Source organism: Bos grunniens, chromosome 1 (assembly GCF_055505025.1).
Source record: "Bos grunniens cultivar Pamir isolate PY7600 chromosome 1, Bosgru_T2T1.0, whole genome shotgun sequence".
Taxonomy (NCBI): domain Eukaryota; kingdom Metazoa; phylum Chordata; class Mammalia; order Artiodactyla; family Bovidae; genus Bos; species Bos grunniens.
The window spans coordinates 5,760,140-5,780,880 of NC_141165.1; the positions used below are offsets into that span (position 1 = coordinate 5,760,140).

Consider the following 20,741-nt stretch of genomic DNA (forward strand, 5'->3'; position numbering starts at 1 on the left):
AAGTCATGTCTGACTCTTCATGACTCCATGGACTGTAGCCCATCAGGCTCCTCTGTCCATGGGATTTCCCAGGCAAGAATACTGGAGTGTGTTGCCATTTCCTTCTCCAGAGGATCCTCCTGACCCAGAGACTGGATCCACATCTGCATTGGCAGGTAGACTTTTTTTTTTTTTTTACCACTGAGCCATCAAGGAAGCCTGCACATGTAAACAATTTTCTTTAAATTTTTATTCATGAATGAATACACAGATAATTAATCTGAATGGATCTTGAACCTCAGCTAGAATGAGAATAGCCTATTTGGTTGCTCTGTGCTTCTCTATTTCACACCTTGGATCCCTGACTGTAGCCTGTGAAAGCCCAGAGTTAGGCCCATAACGGCCCTGCCTGGTCACATGGCAATTAAGTAAAGAGCTTCTCAGAATAGCTGCAGTCTTCCCTATATATCCAGGAGCAAAACGGCAAGATTAAAGTGTTCCTGTCATGTTGGTAGTTTAACAAGGAGCATCTATTAGCTCACACCTCCTGAAGGACAATATGGCACTGATGCCCTATGAAGCAGTGTTTCCTAATGTGGAATAGACAGTAATCTTATTTAAAGGAAAATCCATTCTTACAGAACTATATTCTAACATAATGTCATTTAGGCATGTACAAAAATAAACTATCTGAATACCATATGTGTGTAGTTCCTAAGCAACTATCAAACAAAAACAAATTTGTATATCAAACCCAAGGAAATTCAATAAGACACGAATTTAATGTATTGGATGGTTCTGTTTTGCCAAAATAGAATTCCTAAAAACAAAAAAGCATTTATAGCCAAGACATGGAAGTTATCTAAATGTCCATTGATAGACAAATGGTTAAAGAAGATGTGGTATACACACACACACACACACGATGGAATATTACTCAGCCATAAAAATGAAACAATACCATTTGCAGCAACATGGATGGATCTAGAGGTTGTCATACCAAGTGAAGTAAGCCAGACAAAGAGAAACAGATATCATATGATACTGGTTATATGTGGAATCTAAAAAAGTGATAGAAACAAACGTATTTACGGAACAGAAACACACTCACAGACTTAGAAAGTAAACTTGTGCTTACCAAAGGGGAAAGATCAAGGAGGCAGGATAAATTAGGAGTTTGGGATTAACATATACACACTGAAATTAAAGTGAAGTATATAAAATAAGTAATCAACAAGGACCTACAGTATAGCACAGAGGACGACACTCAATATCTTGTAGTGACCCAAAATGGAAAAGAATCTGTGTGTGTGTATATATACACACACTGCTGCTGCTGCTGCTGCTAAGTCGCTTCAGTCGTGTCCAACTCTGTGCGACCCCATAGACGGCAGCCCACCAGGCTCCGCTGTCCCTGGGATTCTCCAGACAAGAATACTGGAGTGGATTGCCATTTCCTTCTCCAATGCATAAAAGAGAAAAGTGAAAGTGAAGTCACTCAGTCGTGTCTGACTCTTCGCGACCCCATGGACTGCAGACTACCAGGCTCCTCTGTCCATGGATTTTCCAGGCAAGAGTACTGGAGTGGGGTGCCATTGCCTTCTCCAATATACACACACACACACACACACTCATATATATATATATATATATATATATATATATATAACATAATCTCCTTGCTGTACACCTGAAACTAACAAAACATTGCAAATTAACCATACTTCAATACATTTTTAAAACAGTACATATTGGTAAGATATATAAAATATGACGCCTGCTGCTCTCAGCTTGCCTTCTTGATCCCATGAGGCCTTGATTCTCCAGCACTCTCCTCACTTACACTGCCATAAAATGATCATTCCCACTCTATGTCATCATCTCATCTGGGTGTTGCTTGCTTTGCATGTCTTATTGATATATTATGTCAGACTTTATTTCCTTTCCTCTCTCAACAGTTCAAGTAGTGCCAGTGGGTGCCAAACACCAGTATCAGTGCAAATGTAAACATGGATTTGAAATTGCATATAGAGCTCTGGTAGCTTAGAGGGTAAAGCATCTGCCTGCAAGGTGGGGGGCCTCGGTTTGATCCCTGGGTCGGGAAGATCCCCTGGAGAAGGGAAGGACAACCCACTCCAGTATTCTTGCCTGGAGAATCCCATGGACGGAGGAGCCTGGTAGGCTACAGTCCACAGGGTCGCAAGGAGTCAGACACGACTGAGCGACTTCACTCACTCACTCATAGAGCCATTAATAAAATAAGAATAAAATTATATTGAATATGTTTTTATAATCGTCTAAATAAAAGCAAAAATATTTTCAAACTATCATTCTGACTCCAAAGAATGTAAATGTAAGTTCCATTTTAGGAGGGATGATGTCAATGAAATATGCTTTATATAGTCTTATTCCTCTCAGGGAAGTTGGATAGTAACTTAAACAACTATTTTCTAGGTCTTCTGTGGAGACTGATATCAGTCTGAGACACATTATTTGGTTTTCCCAAGTAACCTATGAGTTTCTTGTCATTTATCCAAAACTCAGTGACAAATTCAGTTCAGTTCAGTTGCTCAGTCATGTCCGACTCTTTGCAACCCCAAGGACTGCAGCACGCCAGGCCTCCCTGTCTATCATCAACTCCCACAGATTGCTCAAACTCATGTCCATTGAGTCGGTGATGCCATCTAACTATCTCATTCTCTGTCATCCCCTTCTCCTCCTGCCTTCAATCTTTCCCAGCAACAGGGTCTTTTGAGTCAGTTCTTCTCATCAGGTGGCCAAAGTATTGGAGTCTCAGCTTCAGCATCAGTCTTTCCAATGAATATTCAGGACTGATTTCCTTTAGGGTGGACTGGTTGGATCTCCTTGCAGTCCAAAGGACTCTCAAGAGTCTTCTCCAACACCACAGTTCAAAAGCATCAATTCTTCTGCACTCAGCTTTCTTTATGGTCCAACTCTCACATCCATACATGACTACTGGAAAAGCCATAGCCTTGACTATACAGACCTTTGTTGGCAAAGTAATGTCTCTGCTTTAACTTTCCTTCCAAGGAGTAAGTGTCTTTTAATTTCATGGCTGCGGTCACCATCTGCAGTGATTTTGAAGCCCAAGAAAATAAAGTCAGCCACTGTTTCTACTGTTTCCCCATCTATTTGCCATGAAGTGATGGGACCAGATGCCATGATCTTAGTTTTTTGAATGTTGAGTTTTAAGCCAGCTTTTTGACTCTCTTCTTTCACTTCCATCAAGAGGCTCTTTAGTTCCTCTTCACTTTCTGCCATAAGGGTGGTGTCATCTCCATTTCTGAGGTTATTGATATTTCTCCCAGCAATCATGATTCCAGCTTGTGCTTCATCCAGCCTGGAATTTTGGATGATGTACTCTGCATATAAGTTAAATAAGCAAGGTGACAATATACAGCCTTGACATGCTCCTTTCCCAATTTGGAACTGGTCTGTTGTTCCATGTTCGATTCCAACTGCTACTTCCTGACCTGCATACAGATTTCTCAGGAGGCAGGTCAGGTGGTCTGGTAGTCCCATCTCTTTAAGAATTTTCCACAGTTTGTTGTGATCCACACAGTCAAAGGCTTTTGTGTAGTCAATAAAGCAGAAGTAGATGTTTTTCTGCAACTCTCTTGCTTTTTCTATGATCCAACAGGTGTCGGCAATTTGATCTCTGGTTCTTCTGCCTTTTCAGAATCTAGCTTGAACATCTGAAAGTTCTTGGTTCACATACTGTTGAAGTCTCGCTTGGAGAATTTTGAGCATTACTTTGCTAGCGTGTGAGATGAGTGTGATTATGCATTAGTTTGAACGTTCTTTGGCATTGCCTTTGATTTGTTTCATTTGATTTATTTCAAAGTATTAAATAATATTTCATAGGCTCTAAGTAAATGGGGGAAAAGGGGAGGATAACTGGGAATTTACAAAAATGTATCAGTATATGCTTTTTAAGAAATGAAGTATAGTTGATTTACAATATTATATTAGTTTCTGGGGTATAGCTCAGTGATTCAGTACTTTTACAGATTATATTCCAAGTTATTACAAGATAATAGCTATAAGTCCCTGTGCTATACAAAATATTCTTGTTGCTTATTGATTTTATACATAATAGCTTCATATCTCTTAATCCCGCTAACCCACCTCTCCCCCCTACCTGCTCCCCTTTGCTAATCACTAGTTTTTTCCTGTGTCTGTGCATCTGTTTCAGTTTTGCTATATACATTAATTTGTACTATTTTTTATATTCCACACATAAACAATACCATACAGTATTTGTGTTTTTCTCTCAGACTTACTTCAGTTCAGTCGCTCAGTCGTGTTTGACTCTTTGCGACCCCATGAACCGCAGCACGCCAGGCCTCCCTGTCCATCACCAACTCCCGGAGTTCACCCAAACCCATGTGCATTGAGTTGGTGATGCCATCCAGCCGTCTCATCCTCTGTTGTCCCCTTCTCCTCCTGCCCCCAATCCCTGCCAGCGTCAGGGTCTTTTCCAATGAGTCAGACTTACTTAACTAAGGATTAATGTTCTCCAAGTCTATCCATGTACCTTCAAGTGGCAATATTCCATTCTTTTTATGATTGAGTATTATTCCATCATCCATATATACACCACATCTTTTTAAATCAGTCATCTGTTGATGGGCACTTGGGTGCTTCCATGTCTTGGCTATTGTAAATAATACTGCTATGAGCATTGTGGTGCATGTATCTTTTTGATGAGTATTTTTTAGTGATTTTGTTTTCTTCTTATATATACACAAGAGAAGAATTGCTGGATCATATGGAAACTCTCCTTTTGTTTTTTTAAGGAAACTCCATACTGTTCTGCCAAATGGCTGTACCAGTTTACATCTCCACTCAGTGTACAAGGGTTCCCTTTCTCTTTTTTTTTAATTTAAATTTATTTATTTTAATTGGAGGCTAATTACTTTACAAGATTGTATTGGTTTTGCCATACATCAACATGAATCTGCCACAGGTGTACACGTGCTCCCCATCCTGAACCCCCCTCCCACCTCCCTCCCCATACCATCCCTCTGGGTCATCCCAGTGCACCAGCCCCAAGCATCCTGTATCATGCATCGAACCTGGACAGGCAATTCGTTTCTTATATGATATTATGCATGTTTCAATGCCATTCTCCCAAATCATCCCACCCTCTCCCTCTCCCACAGAGTCCAAAAGACTGTTCTATACATCTGTGTCTCTTTTACTGTCTTGCATACAGGGTTATCGTTACCATCTTTCTAAATTCCATATATATGCGTTAATATACTGTATTGGTGTTTTTCGTTCTGGCTTACTTAACTCTGTATAATAGGCTCCAGTTTCATCTACCTCATTAGAACTGATTCAAATGTATTCTTTTTAATGGCTAAGTAATACTCCATTGTGTATATGTACCACAGCTTTCTTATCCATTCGTCTGCTGATGGACATCTAGGTTGCTTCCACGTCCTGGCTATTATAAACAGTGCTGCGATGAAAATTGAAGTACACGTGTCTCTTTCAATTCTGGTTTCTTCGGTGTATACACCCAGCAGTGGGATTGCTGGGTCATAAGGCAGTTCTATTTCCAGTTTTTTAAGGAATCTCCACACTGTTCTCCATAGTGGCTGTACTAGTTTGTATTCCCACCAACAGTGTAAGAGGGTTCCCTTTTCTCCACATCCTCTCATTCATTGCTTGTAGACTTTTGGATCGCATGAAATGGTACCTCATTATGGTTTTGATTTTCATTTCTCTGATAATGAGTGATGTTGAGCATTTTTTCATGTGTTTGTTAGCCATCTGTATGTCTTCCTTGGAGAAATGTCTGTTTAGTTCTTTGGCCCATTTTTTGATTGGGTCGTTTATTTTTCTGGAATTGAGCTGCAGGAGTTGCTTGTCTATTTTTGAGATTAGTTATTTGTCAGTTGCTTAATTTGCTATTATTTTCTCCCATTCTGAAGGCTGTCTTTTCACCTTGCTTTTTCCATATTCTCTCAAACATTTGTTATTTTGATGTTTGCTATTCTGTCAGGTGTGAGGATATATCTCATCGTGGTTTGTATTTTTCTGATGATTAGCAATGTTGAGCATCTTTTCATGTCCCTGCTGGCCATCTGTATGTCTTCTTTGGAGAAATATCTGTTTAGGTCTTCTCTCTTTTTTTAATTGGATTTTTTTTTTTTTTGGCATTGAGTTGTATGAACTCTCTCTCTTTTGAATATTAACCCCTCATGAGACATTTTTCACGAATATTTTCTCCTGCTCCCTGTGTTGTGTTTTAGCTGTGTCAGTGGCTTCCTTTCCTGAGAAAAAGCTTTTATGTTTAATTTAATCCTGTTTCTTTATTTTTGCTTTTCTTTCTTTTACCTGAGAAGACAGTTCCAAAAAATATTGCTGTGATTCATGCCTGTGTTCTGTTGTGAGAGTTTTGTGGTTTCTGGTCTTAAACCTACTTTGAGTTTATTGTTGTATATAGTGTAAAGAAATGTTCTAATGTCATTGTTTTACATACAGCTGTCCATTTTTTTCACACCACTAGTTGAAGAGATTGTATTTTCTCCATCGTACATTCTTGCTTTTTTCTGTCATAGGTAGATTAATTGGCCATAAGTATGTGGGTTTATTTCTGGGCTCCCTGTTCTGTTTCATTGATCTATGGATCTGTTTTTGTATCAGTACCTTGCTATTTTGATTATTGCAGCTTTGTAGTATAGTCTGAAGTCTGGGAGAATGGAATCTCCAGCTTTTTTTTTTTTCCAAGTTTGTTTTGGCAAGTCAGGGTCTTTTGTGGTTTCATTTGAATTTTAGGATTTTTTTCTAGTTCTGTGAAAAATTTTCATGGGTATTTTGATAGAAATTGCATTAAATCTGTAGATTGTTTTGTGTAGCATGGCTATTTTAACAATAGTAATTCTTCCAACCCAAGGGCAAATGATATCTTTTATTTCTTTGTATCATTTTAAATTTTCTTTTTTTTTTATGAACTTACATAGTTTTATTTTTTTTAATCTTTTTTAAATATAAATTTATTTATTTTAACTGGAGGTTAATTACTTTACAATATTTTATTGGTTTTGCCATACATCAACATGAATCCACCACAGGTATACACATGTTCCCCATCCCGAACCCCCCTTGTATAATATAATAAATGAAATGAACTGCCAGTCCAAGTTCGATGCATGATACTGGTTGCTTGGGTCTGGTGCACTGGGATGACCCAGAGGGATGGTACAGGGAGGGAGGAAGGAGGGGGGTTCAGGATGGGGAACATTTTAAATTTTCTGTATCAATGTTTTATTGTTTTCAAGTATAGGTCTTTTCCTTCCTTGGTATTTTATTCTTTTTGATACAATTTTAAATGGGATTGATTTTTTGCTTTCTCTTTCTGAGAGTTCATTATTAGTATACAGAAAAGCAATAGATTTCTGTATATTAATCTTGTGTCCTGTGACTTTGCTTAATGCATTTATTGGTTCTGATACTTTTGGGGGTAGAGCCTTTAGGATATTCTGCATAAAGTCTCATTCCATCTGCAAATAGGGACAGTTTTGTTTCTTCTCTTCCAGTTTGGATGCCTTTTATTTCTTTTCCTTATCGGATTGCTGTGGCTAGAACTTTCAAAATTACATTAAATAGAGGTAGTGAGAGTGAATATCCTTGTCTTGTTCCTAAAGTTAGAGGAAAACCTTTCTGCTTTTCTCCATTGCATATGATATTAGCTGTAGCTTTGTCTTAGATGGTCTTTATTATGTTAAGATATGTTCCTTCTATACCCACTTTTGGAGAAGGAAATGGCAACCCATTCCAGTGTTCTTGCCTGGAGAGTCCCAGGGATGGGGGAGCCTGGTGGGCTGCCGTCCATGGGGTCGCACAGAGTCGGACACGACTGAAGCGACTTAGCAGCAGCAGCAGCAGCATACCCACTTTGATCATGAATGGAGGTTGAATTTGTTAGATGCTTTTTGTGCGTATGTTGAGATGATCGTGTGATTTTATGTCTTTCCTTCTGTTAATGTGGTATATCACACTGATTCACTTGTGTACTTTCAGCCATTCTCGTGCGCCTGGAATCAATCGGACTTGACATGTGGTTTATGAAGCTTTTATATTCTATTGGATTCAGTTTGCTAACACTTTGTTGAGAAGTTTCACATCCTTTACTCATCTAAGATATTGGCATATAATTTTCTCTTTTTTTCTGGAGTGTCTTTGGTTTTGGTTTCAGGATATTGGTGGCCTTGTGGAATGAATTTGGGAGTGTTATGTCCTCTTGAATATTTTCGAATAGGTATTAGTTCTTCTCTACATGTTTAGTAGAATTCCCCTGTAGTATAATGAATCTTAATGAATTATTTGATTGAAATAAGCTTAGATTTTTAACACCCAACTATCTTTCTAAGAAATAATTAAGTAACCATATTAAATCATTGGGATGTTTTGTTTGTATTCCCCCAATACAAACAAAACTAAAACTTCCCTGAAGTTTAAACTTTTCCTAAAGTTTTAGTTCACCTAAAACCTTCCTTTTTATCTTCTAGATTTACTCCTGAACCTTATGAGATTTCTTCAGGAGAGAACATCATTGGCCAGGAATTGAGTGCTCTGAGAGATTCATCTTTTGTATTGGAGGACAATGGAAGCGACCATTTGGTTTATGTTCCAAGCCAGATGCTTATGCCACAGAAATTAATGACTAAGTATGAAAAAGATTGGAATTCTGAAGCAACTGCAAGTCTCACATCTGGTAAGGAAATGAAAAGTTGTACTGAATAACTTGATCTTCATCTTTTTAACACTAATAGAGAATCAAATAAACAAGTCTGGTATAAAAAGCAACTTTTTTTCAAGTTCAAGATGGTGGCTACAACTGCTGTTTTTATTTGATTTGAAGATTTAAATGGTCACAGGTACCACTCTGGAAATCACTGGTAAGCCCTAAGAAACTTCCCTGATATTCTCACCAAACTTGAGATTTCTCTAGAAGCCACAATTTAGGTTAGTGTGATGTAGAAGGAGGCAATATAGAGAAATAACATAGAGGTTCTTTATTTCTTCTTCACTTTCTGCCATAAGGGAGGTGTCATCTGCATATCTGAGGTTATTGATATTTCTCCCAGCAATCTTGATTCCAACTTATGCTTCCTCCAGCCTGCGTTTCTCATGATGTACTCTGCATAGAAGTTAAATAAGCAGGGTGACAATATACAGCCTTGACGTACTCCTTTTCCTATTTGGAACCAGTCTGTTGTTCCATGTCCAGTTCTAACTGTTGCTTCCTGACCTGCATACAGATTTCTCAGGAGGCAGGTCAGGTGGTCTGGTTTTCCCATCTCTTTCAGAATTTTCCACAGTTTATTGTGATCCACACAGTAAACAGCTTTGGCATAGTTAATAAAGCAGAAATAGATGTTTTTCTGGAATTCTCTTGCTTTTTCAATGATCCAGCAGATGTTGGCAAATTGATCTCTGGTTCCTCTGCCTTTTCTAAAACCAGCTTGAACATCTGGAAGTTCACGGTTCACGTATTGCTGAAGCCTGGCTTGGAGAATTTTGAGCATTACTTTACTAGCATGTGAGATGAGTGCAGTTGTGTGGTAGTTTGAGCATTCTTTGGCATTGCCTTTTACAGCAGCTCAAAGACAATTTGTATCAGAATTACCTGGAAACTCCAAAGCACAGATTCCTAAGCCTTTCTCAGTACTACTGCTTCATATTTAGGGGTGTGTGTGGTTTTATAACCACCCTAGGTGATCTCTGTAGGTACTCGTTTTTGAGATCCACTATCCTTCTGGAAGCATATCTGTAAACCAGCAGCGTCAGCACCACCTGGGAACCTAGAACTGCACTCGTCCTGGATCTTCTGAAGCAGAAACTGGGGAGGTGGGGCTCAGCCCTTTGATTTTTAACAAGCAATACAGGTGATTCGCATCCAGGCTGAAGTTTAAGAACCATTGTTCATGCTACCCGAGAAGGCAATGGCACCCCACTCCAGTACTCTTGCCTGGAAAATCCCATGGATGGAGGACCCTGGAAGGCTGCAGTCCATGGGGTCACGAAAAGTCGGACACGACTGAACTTCCCTTTCACTTTTCACTTTCATGCATTGTAGAAGGAAATGGCAACCCACTCCAGTGTTCTTGCCTGGAGAATCCCAGTTACAGGGGAGCCTGGTGGGCTGCCGTCTATGGGGTTGCACAGAGTCAGACACGACGGAAGTGATTTAGCAGCATCAGCAGCATGTAGACATTATATAGCAATACCATTACACATTTGACCAAGACCTCCACAATATAAAAATTCCTTGGAAAATTCAGTTCCTCTTAATTACTCACCAATGGATTACACATAGTTCTTTGGAATTATGTAATGAAAAATGATGGTTTAATTCTAATTAAATTCAGCTGTTGACCCAATGGTGCTGCTGCTGCTGCTGCTGCTGCTAAGTCGCTTCAGTTGTGTCCGACTCTGTGCGACCCCATAGACGGCAGCCCACCAGGCTCCCCCGTCCCTGGGATTCTCCAGGCAAGAACACTGGAGTGGGTTGCCATTTCCTTCTCCAATGCATGAAAGTGAAAAGTGAAAGTGAAGTCACTCAGTCGTGTCCGACTCTTAGTGACCGCATGGACTGCAGCCTACCAGGCTCCTCTGTCCATGGGATTTTCCAGGCAAGAGTGCTGGAGTGGGGTGCCATTGCCTTCTCCGACACACACATTACCTATATATAAACATTATATATATAATACACATACATTACATATATACACACACATTATATATGTATACACACATTGAATATACACACACACTATATATATATACACATTATATATGTATACAAACATTATATATATATATACAGACATTATATATATAATATATACGTACGCATTATATATATAGACATACATATATAATGTAATATTATATTACATAATATTAGCCGTAAAAAAGAATGAAATAATGCCATTCACAGCAAGAAGGATGGACCTAGAGATAATACTTAGTGAAGTAAACCTGACAAAGACAAATATATCACTTACATGTGGAATCTAAAATATAACACAGATGAACTTATTCATGAAACAGAAACAGACTCACAGACAGACAACAAAAGTAAGGTGGTGGGATGAATAAGGAGTTTGGAATTAAGACATACACATATATACAATATAAATTTATATATAAATAGATAACTATCAAGGACCTACTGTACAGCACAGGGAACTACATTCAATACCTCGTAATAATCCAGGATGGTTATGTATAACTGAATCACTTTGCTGTGCAGCTGAAACTAACACAGCATTGTAAATTAACTGTATTTCAGTGATGATTAAAGAATATCTGGTAACAGACCCAGGAGGTCTGGGTATAAATGCCTCCTGAGGCTTGCATCACTTTTCTCAGTGCGCTAGGGCCTCTCTGCAGATTGTGGGTTCAGAGTGTGACGTGGACAGCAAGAGTGAATCCTGTGGGCAAAGTGCCACCTAGGAAAGTCACAGCCGAGAGGGTATGTATTCTGTCTTCTGGGAAGAAGATGAAATTTATTTTAGGACCATGACTCCTACTTGTTCAGGCAAACGGGGGAGAGAGGAATTCTTTCAACAAAACAAGGGATTGAAAATATATCTCGATTTCCCTTTGGCATAAAATGAATGACACACAGTCAGAGACACACACATGTGCTCCAGCCTGTGGCTTCACTAGTGACCTCACCAGGAAGGCCTGAGGTGACAGTATTAGATGCAGAGGTATGTAAATCATCACAACTCCTCCCGGTTAAGTGTGTGTAAACACGACAGAATGGGCTTGAACGCATGTCCCTTGTGTTCCACTAATACCAGACGGCTTTGCATTTGGGGAAATTCTGGCTCGCAGAGTATAGTGTCATAGGGAGGATTTTCAAATGTCTGAGACTTTTATTTGTTGTTGTTGTTTTTTTTTCCCTCTAAAAGTTATATTTATAGAGTACTTAGGATATGCTGGGCACTGTGAAAATTTTATTTAATTTTCTCAAGAAACATAAGGTTATAGTTTATTATTATGAAAGTGAAGAAAGTGAAGTCGCTCAGTCGTGTCCAACTCTTTGCGACCCTATGGGCTGTAGCCTACCAGCCTTCTCTGTCCATGGGATTTTTCAGGCAAGAATACTGGAGTGGGTTGCCATTTCTTTCTCCAGGAGATCTTCCCGACCCAGGGATTGAACCTGGGTCTCTCACATTGTAGGCTATGTATTTTTAGAGAATGAAACAGAGGCATGGAAGAGACTCAGGGTCACAGAGCTAAAAAAAATGGTTTAAATGAGCCTCAGACTCCAAAGATTCAACTCATACCCATTGCCCCATAAGGCCTAGAGAAGAAAATATCAAAAAATTTATTTAGTTGCCTAGTTTTGAAAGAAAACTTTCTTTAGTACTTTCAATCAGAAAGAATAGTATTGATCAAGACCCTGGTTCTTTAAACCAGGTCCTGGGGCCTTTGGCTAGGTGGTTAATGTGTTCCTTAATGTGTTTACTCCATGCTCAAATCTGATAACCAGGTCTTCTGAAGGAGTTAAACAAAGCTGGGTGCAAATCCTGCCTCTACCACTGACAGACTATCATTTCTTGGCCAAGTCATTTGCTCCCTCTAAGCCTCAGCTTGCTCATCTGTAAAACGGGCATGATGATAATTTCACCCTCACAGTGCTATGTGGAATATTAAATGAGAGGAGATAGGCATGGAGCTGAGCACAAACTCTGAAGCTCATTCAACACTCAGAAAATGGAAGAATTGAAAATGAAAGCATTGCCAGTCTCATGGGAAGCCTTACAAAAAAAAAGGTGAAGTTGAAAAATGTCTTTTGTAGTCCATGTGGACAGAAAAGTACGTATACAGCAGCCGCATCGTCTATGTGGCTTGCCTGTTGGAGAACACATGACTGATTCTGGCCACTGGACAAATCCAAGGCAGATCACAAGATAACTTGTGCCTGTCTTGAGATTCCCCACAACCATGAAAGGCATCATAGCTCCACAGCATTGCAATCCCCGTCCAGATGGTCCAGCCCTGTAGATGCTCCTTTCTCCCTAAATTCCCTTTCCATCTCCACTGCTCCTGAAAGGTGCTCAGCCCTGTGGGTGCAAAATTAGGCTAATCTCTTGGGGCACTTCCCTGGAAATCCAGCTGGGTCCCTCTTTCCTCTCAAGCCATAACAAGTGAGTCAGCCCTTCCTCCTCTTCCATTCCAAGGAATTTATCCACAGAGTTGGAGATGAGTATTTGGCTTGGTGACATTACCAGAAAATAAACAGCATTTCTCTGAGTGATAGGTATTCTTTAGCTACACTTCTACCAGACTTTGTAATTATTGAAAAAAAAATTTTTTTTAAAGGCCCAATCTTTCCAAGTAAGATACTTTAGACTCAAAATAGAATAATTGTAAGTGATTTTTTAGTGTTTGGCTAAATTTTAGAGTTTAGCACTTAGCTTCTTTTATTCTCATTTTAATCCTTTAAATAGGTAAATAACCTATTTTTAGAGATTTTAGAAGTGAAATATGTCTCTACATATCCCCATCTATTTGCCGTGAAGTGATGGTACCAGATGCCATGATCTTATTTTTCTGAATGTTTAGCTTTAAGCCAACTTTTTCACTCTCCTCTTTCACTTTCATCAAAAGGGTCTTTAGTTCTTCTTTGCTTTCTGCCTGAAGGGTGGTGTCATCTGCATATCTGTGTTTATTGGTATTTCTCCCGGCAATCTTGATTCCAGCTTGTGCTTCATCCAGCCCAGCATTTCTCATGAAATATTTCTCATTATTATATATATGATACATTCATCAGTTGATGGATACTTAAGTTGCTTCCATGGATTAGCTGTTGTAAATATTGCTGCTATGAACATCAGGGTGCATGTACTTTTTTGAACTAGTGTCTTTACTTTCCTCGGATACGTACTCAGAAGTGGGATTTCTGGATCACATGGTGGTTCTGTTTCTAGTTTTTTTGGTGGAACCTTCATACTCTTTTCCATACTGACTGTGCCAATTTATATTCTCACCAACCATGTAGGAGAGTTCTCTTTTCTTCACGTCTTTACCAGCATTTGTTATTTGTGGACTTTTTTTTAGGCATTTTTACTTTATTTATTTTTAACACCAAAGGCATTCTGTATCAGGATATAGCCAATTAACAATGTTGTGATAGTTTTAGGTGAACAGTGAAGGGACTCAGTCATACATAGACATGTATCCATTCTCCTCCAAACCCCCTTCCCATCCAGGCTGGCACATAACATTGAGCAGAGTTCCACGTGCTATACAACAGTTTTTTGTTGGTTATCCATTTTAAATAGAGCAGTGTATACATGACCTTCCCGAAGTCCTCAACTATCCCTTGCCCCTGGCAACCGTGAGTTCATGTTCTAAGTCTGTGAGTCTCTGTCTTGTAAGTTCATTTGTATCATTTCTTTTTAGATTTCACGTATAAGGGATGTGATATGATATTTCTGCTTCTCTGTCTGACTTACTTGACTCAGTATAACATGCTCTAGGTCCATCCATGTTGCTGCAAATGGCCTTATTTCATTCCTTTTAGTGGTTGGGTAATATTCCATTGTGTGTATGTACCGCATCTTCTTTATCCATTCTTCTGTCAATGGACATTTAGGTTGTCTCCATGTCTTGGCCATCATAAACAGTGCTGCAATGAACACTGGGGTGCATGTATCTTTTTGGGCTATGTTTTTCTCTGGATATATGCCTATGACACCACCCTTATGGCAGACAGTGAAGAGGAACTAAAAAGCTTCTTGATGAAGGTGAAAGAGGAGAGTGAAAAAATTGGCTTAAAACTCAACATTCAGAAAACAAAGATCATGGAATGTGGTCCCATCACTTCATGGGAAATAGATAGGGAAACAGTGTCAGACTTCATTTTATTTGGGTATGACACTACTGGTCAGGGACAATTATTATGGACTTTCAAATAAGAAAGTGGATGAACAGCTGAAAGTGGATGAATATTAATAAAGTATGAATGAGGTAGATATATTTAGGAAAAACAATTAAGCCAACAATTGTTTTTAAAATTTAGAAACCCATACCAAGCAGGATAATAGAGATTAAATCATAATATTAAACTTATCTAGACAAGTATTCAGTGCAAAGCTGGCAGCCTGCTGCCAAACAAATTTTACTGAAACACAGCTTTATAGGGCAAATTTATCAATTCAGTACAGAAGGCATAGAGAACAGGGCCACAGAAGTCAATGAAATGCCTTAATTTCTTTAAAAGATAGAAAAAAAATCAATTTTTTAGGGTCAAAATATTTAATTTTTTTCTCACATGAGGAAAACAATGCAATGTTAGAGCCCACATGAGTCTATTAATTTTTGCCAAAACAAACAAAAAAAAATAATTCATGTATCTAAAGTTATTTAAATATAATTTTTAATTTACTTCTGTATTGGGAGGGAGCCCATAAACCAGAAGTTGTTAGGCCCCACAGAAGGCCTAAAGCAGTTCTGCAACCATGCTGGTGTGTTTGCATATTGTCTGCAGCTGATTTTGCAAGTGCAGAATTGAGTAGTTATATTGTATACAAATTCCAGGAAAAATTTCCTGATCCTTGGCTGAGTGTATTAGTACTCATGCTGTACTCAAAAAGCCTCTTGATGACAGTGAAAGTGGAGAGTGAAAAAGTTGGCTTAAAGCTCAACATTCAGAAAACTAAGATCATGGCATCTGGTCCCATCACATCATGGGAAATAGATGGGGAAACAGTGGAAACAGTGTCAGACTTTATTTTTTGGGGCTCCAAAATCACTGCAGATGGTGACTGCAGCCATGAAATTAAAATATGCTTACTCCGTGGAAGAAAAGTTATGACCAACCTAGATAGCATATTGAAAAGCAGAGACATTCCTTTGCCAACAAAGGTCTGTCTAGTCAAGGCTATGGTTTTTCCTGTGGTCATGTATGGATGTGAGAGTTGGACTGTAAAGAAAGCTGAGTGCCGAAGAATTGATGCTTTTGAACTGTGGTGTTGGAGAAGACTCTTGGGTCCCTTGGACTGCAAGAAGATCCAACCAGTCCATTCTGAAGGAGATCAGTCCTGGGATTTCTTTGGAAGGAATGATGCTAAAGCTGAAATTCCAGTACTTTGGCCACCTCATGTGAAGAGTTGACTCATTGGAAAAGACTCTGATGCTGGGAGGAATTGGGGGCAGGAGGAGAAGGGGACGACAGAGGATGAGATGGCTGGATGGCATCACCGACTCGATGGACGTGAGTTTGAGTGAACTCTGGGAGATGGTGATGGACAGGGAGGCCTGGCATGCTGCGATTCATGGGGTTGCAAAGAGTCAGACACGACTGAGCAACTGAACTGAACTGAACTGATGCCTAAAAGTGGGAATGTAGGTTCATATGGTAGCTCTACTTCTAGTTTTTTAAGGAGCCTCCACACTGTTCTCCATAGTGGCTCTACCAATTTACATTCCCACCAACAACTTCAGGAAGGTTCCCTTCTCTCCACACCATCTCTAGAATTTGCTGTCTGTGGATTTTTTTGATGATAACCATTCTGACCAGTATGAGGTGAAATCTCATTGTAGTTTTGATTTGCATTTCTCAAACGACTGGTAATTTTGAACATCTTTTCATATGCCTATTGGCGATCTGTATGCCCTTTATAGAGAAATGTCTCTTCAGGTCTTCTGCCCATTTTTTGAGTGGCTTGTTTGTTTTAATGCTATTAAGTGTCATAAGCTGTTTGTAAACTTTGGAGACTAATCACTTACAGTCACATCATTTGCAAATATTTTCTCCCAATCTGTGAGTTGTCTTTTCATTTTGTTTATTGTTTCCTTTGATGTGCAAAAGCTTTTGAGTTTCAGTGGGTTCCTTTTGTTTATTTTTGCTTTTATTTCCATTATTCTGGGAGATAGATTTAAAAAGATGATGCTGTGATTTATGTCAGAGAGTGGTCTGCCTATATTTTCCTCTAAGAGTTTGTTATTTGTGGACTTTTTGATGATGGCCATTCTGACAGGTGTGAAGTGATATCCCACTGTGGTTTTGATCTATATTTCTCTGATGATTAGCAATGTTTAGCATCTTTCCAGTGCCCATTGGCCATCTGTATGTCATCTTTGTACAAAGTTCTCCTTGTCTTCTGCTTATTTTTTCACTGAGTTGTTTTTTAATATTGAGTTGTATGAGCTGTTTATATGTTGTGAATATTAACCCTTTATCATTCATATCATTTGTAAATACTTTCCCCTATTCAGTAGGTTGTCCTTTTGCTTTGTCAGTGGTTCCCTTTGCTGTACAAAAGCTTTTAATTTTAATTATGTCCCATTTCTTTATTTTTGCTTTCTTCTTTCTTTGCCTTAGGAGGCAGATCCAAAAATTACTTCTACAACTTATGTCAAAGAGTATTTAGCCTATGTTCTCTTACAGGAGCTTTGTGGTTTCTGGCCTTACAGTTGAGTCTTTAACCGATTTTGACTTTGTTTTTGTATATCGTGTGAGAACAATGAAATGTTCTAATTTCATTGTTTTTGTATGTAGCTGTCCAGTTTTCCCAGCACCACTCATTGAAGAGATTATCTTTTCTCTATTGTGCATTCTTGCCTCTTTTGTCATAGATAGGTTAACTCATCACAAGTGTGTGGGCTTATTTCTGGGTTCTCTATTCTGCTTCATTGATCTATATGACTGTCTTTGTGCCAGTACCTTGCTGTTTTGATTACTGTAACTTTGTAGTATAGTCTGAAGTCTGTGAGCATGGTATCTCCAGCTTTGTTCTTTTTCTAGCTTGCTTTGGCAATTCAAGGTCTTTTGTGGTTTCATATGAATTTTAGGATTATTCAGATTCTGTGAAAAATGATTTTTATACATAGGTAGCTAGAGATTCATTAAACATAAATAGAGATAGAGAGTCATTAAATCCATAGATTGCTTTGGATAGTATGGACATTTTAACAATATTAATTCTTCTAATCCATGAACATGAGATTTCCATTTATTTATTTATTTGTATATTTATTTGTATCATCTATAATTTCCTTCATTTATCAATATTTTATAGTTTTCAGGATATAGATCTTTAACTTCCTTGGTTAAGTTTATTTCTAGGTATTTTATTCTTTTTGATGTTATTTTAAACAGATTGTTTTCATATTTTCTCTTTTTGATAGTTCATTATTAGTGCATAGAAAAACAACAGATTTCTGTATATTAGTCTTGCATCATACAATTTTTACTGAATTCATTTATCCTAATAGTTTTGGTAGAGAGTTTTCTATATATAGTATCATGTCATCTGCAAATTGTGACAGTTCTACTTCTTCCCTTCCGATTTGGATTCCTTTTATTTCTTATTGTTAGTCTTGAGATTTCTGTCACTGGGGCTTTCAGTACTACGTTAAATAGAAGTGTCAAGAGTGGGCATCATTGTCTTGTTCCTGGGGATTTAAAATAAAATCTTTCAGCTTTTCAACCTTCCATATAATGTTAGCTGTGGGTTTGTCACAAAAGAGACAAACTTATGAAAAACATATCTTTTATTATGTTGAGATATGTTTCCTCCATATCCACATTTTTGTTTTGTTTTTAATTTATTGTTGCCAGTTGACGTCTAGAGAGATTTACAGCATTGCATTAGTTTCAGGTGTTCATCAAACTCATTCAGTTATATGTGTGTGTGTGTTCTTTTTAGGATTGTTTTCCCATATAGGTTATTACAAAATATTGAGATAGTAACCTGTGCTGTGAAGTTTTTATCATGGGTATATGTTGAATTTTGTCAAATGCTTTTTCTGCCTGTATCTGCTGAGGTGATCATGTGGTTTTTATCATTCCTTTTGTTAATGTGGTGTATCATACTGATTGATTTGTGGATATTGAGCCCTTCTTGCATCCCTAGAATAAATCCCACTTGGTCATAGTGTATGATCCTTTTTGTGTATTATTAAATTAGGTTGGCTAATATTTTATTTAGGGTTTTGCATCTATATTCATCAGGGATATTGGCCTGTAAGTTTCTTTTTTGTTGTATCTTTGTCTGGTTTTGGTGTGAGGGTAATGGTGGTCTTGTGGAATGAGCGTACCCTTCTCTTCAATTTTTTGGAATAGTTTGAGAAGGATGGGTATTAGTACTTCTTTGTATGTTTGATAGTATTCCCCCATGAGGCTGATCAGTCCTGGGCTTTTGTTTGCTGGGAGTTTTTTTTTTTATTACTAATTCAGTTTTACTGCTAGTGACCACTCCATTCAGACTGTGTATTTCTTCCTGATTCAGTATTGAAAAATTGCATGGTTCTAGAAACTTAGCCATTTTTTCTAGGTTGTCTATTTTGTGGACATGTAACTGATTTTTTTTTTTTTAAATCATTGGAGTATAATTAATTTTCAATGTGTGTTACCTTCTGCTGTACAGCAAAGTGAATTTGTTATACATACACATATATCTGGCTTCCCACATGGTGCTAGTGGTAAAGAACAGGAGACATAAGAGACATGGTCTTGATTCCTGAGTCAGGAATATCCCCTGGAGAAGGAAATGGCAACCCACTCCAGTATTCTTGCTGTGAGAATCCCATGGACAGAGGATCCTGGCCAGCTACAGTCTAGGGGGTCCAAAGAGTCAGACACAACTGAAGCAACGCAGCATGCACACATCATGCACACACATATATCCGCTCTTTTCAGATACTTTTCCCATATCGGTCATTATAGAGTGTTGAGTAGAGTTCCTCGTGCTGTACAGTAGATCCTTATTAGTTACCTGTTTAATAAATAGTAGTGTGCATAACTCTAGTACTTTGGCCACCGCATGTGAAGAGTTGACTCATTGGAAAAGACTCTGATGCTGGGAGGGATTGGGGGCAGGAGGAGAAGGGGACGACAGAGGATGAGATGGCTGGATGGCATCACTGACTCGATGGACGTGAGTCTCAGTGAACTCCAGGAGTTGGTGATGGACAGGGAGGCCTGGTGTGCTGCGATTTATGGGGTCGCACAGAGTCGGACACGACTGAGCGACTGATCTGATCTGATCTGATGACATGGAACTGCTGATTGTAGTATCTCATGATGTTTTGTATCTCTGTGATGTCAGTTGTAGTTTCTTATTTTTCATTTCTACCTCTTCCTCTTCTACCAGAACATTCATGAAATATTTGTTCTTATGTTTTAACTAAGTATGTCAGTTGGCCCTTTTTTTAAGTCAAAGCAGAGATTCTGGTGATAGAGCAGGTAATGATTAGCCAACTCCAGGGTTGTAAACTCAAAAGGAAAGAAATGTCCATTTAACTAATATTCACAGATCCTGATACACTATTGCCAAGAGCTCTAGAAGAGGTTTTGTTGGTATTTTAGGGTTAAAGTATATTACATAGTATCTATTGCATAGACAAATATAATATCTATGCTTTGGTCTGCACTTCCAATTTTATATTTAGTAATTTGATCAAGAATTTGATATTGATAAAAAATTCTAAGAAGAATTTGTAGCTAAGTTCCTGGTGGAGGATTGGAGATCCATACATATCAAACACACTCCTAATATGTAAAATCCCGATTTATGACTATGAATGTATTGATAAAAGTCTGGCACATCAATACTTGGGGAGTTCGTCTTTCAGTGTCATAATTTTTGCATTTTCATACTGTTCATGGGGTTCTCAAGGCAAGAATACTGAAGTGGTTTGCCATTTGCCTTCTCCAGTGGACCACGTTTTGTCAGAACTCTCCACCATGACCCATCCAT

General features: G+C 38.5%; 1 protein-coding gene across 1 annotated transcript in view; it reads left to right on the top strand.

Annotated features, from left to right (window-relative positions):
* COL6A5 (collagen type VI alpha 5 chain) overlaps positions 1–20,741 on the top strand; it is a 150,609-nt gene that overhangs the window by 107,217 nt on the left and 22,651 nt on the right. The window contains exon 37 of the mRNA XM_086416162.1: positions 8,523–8,728. Coding sequence (XP_086272288.1) covers positions 8,523–8,728 — 206 coding nt within the window. The remainder of the gene's footprint in view (positions 1–8,522; positions 8,729–20,741) is intronic.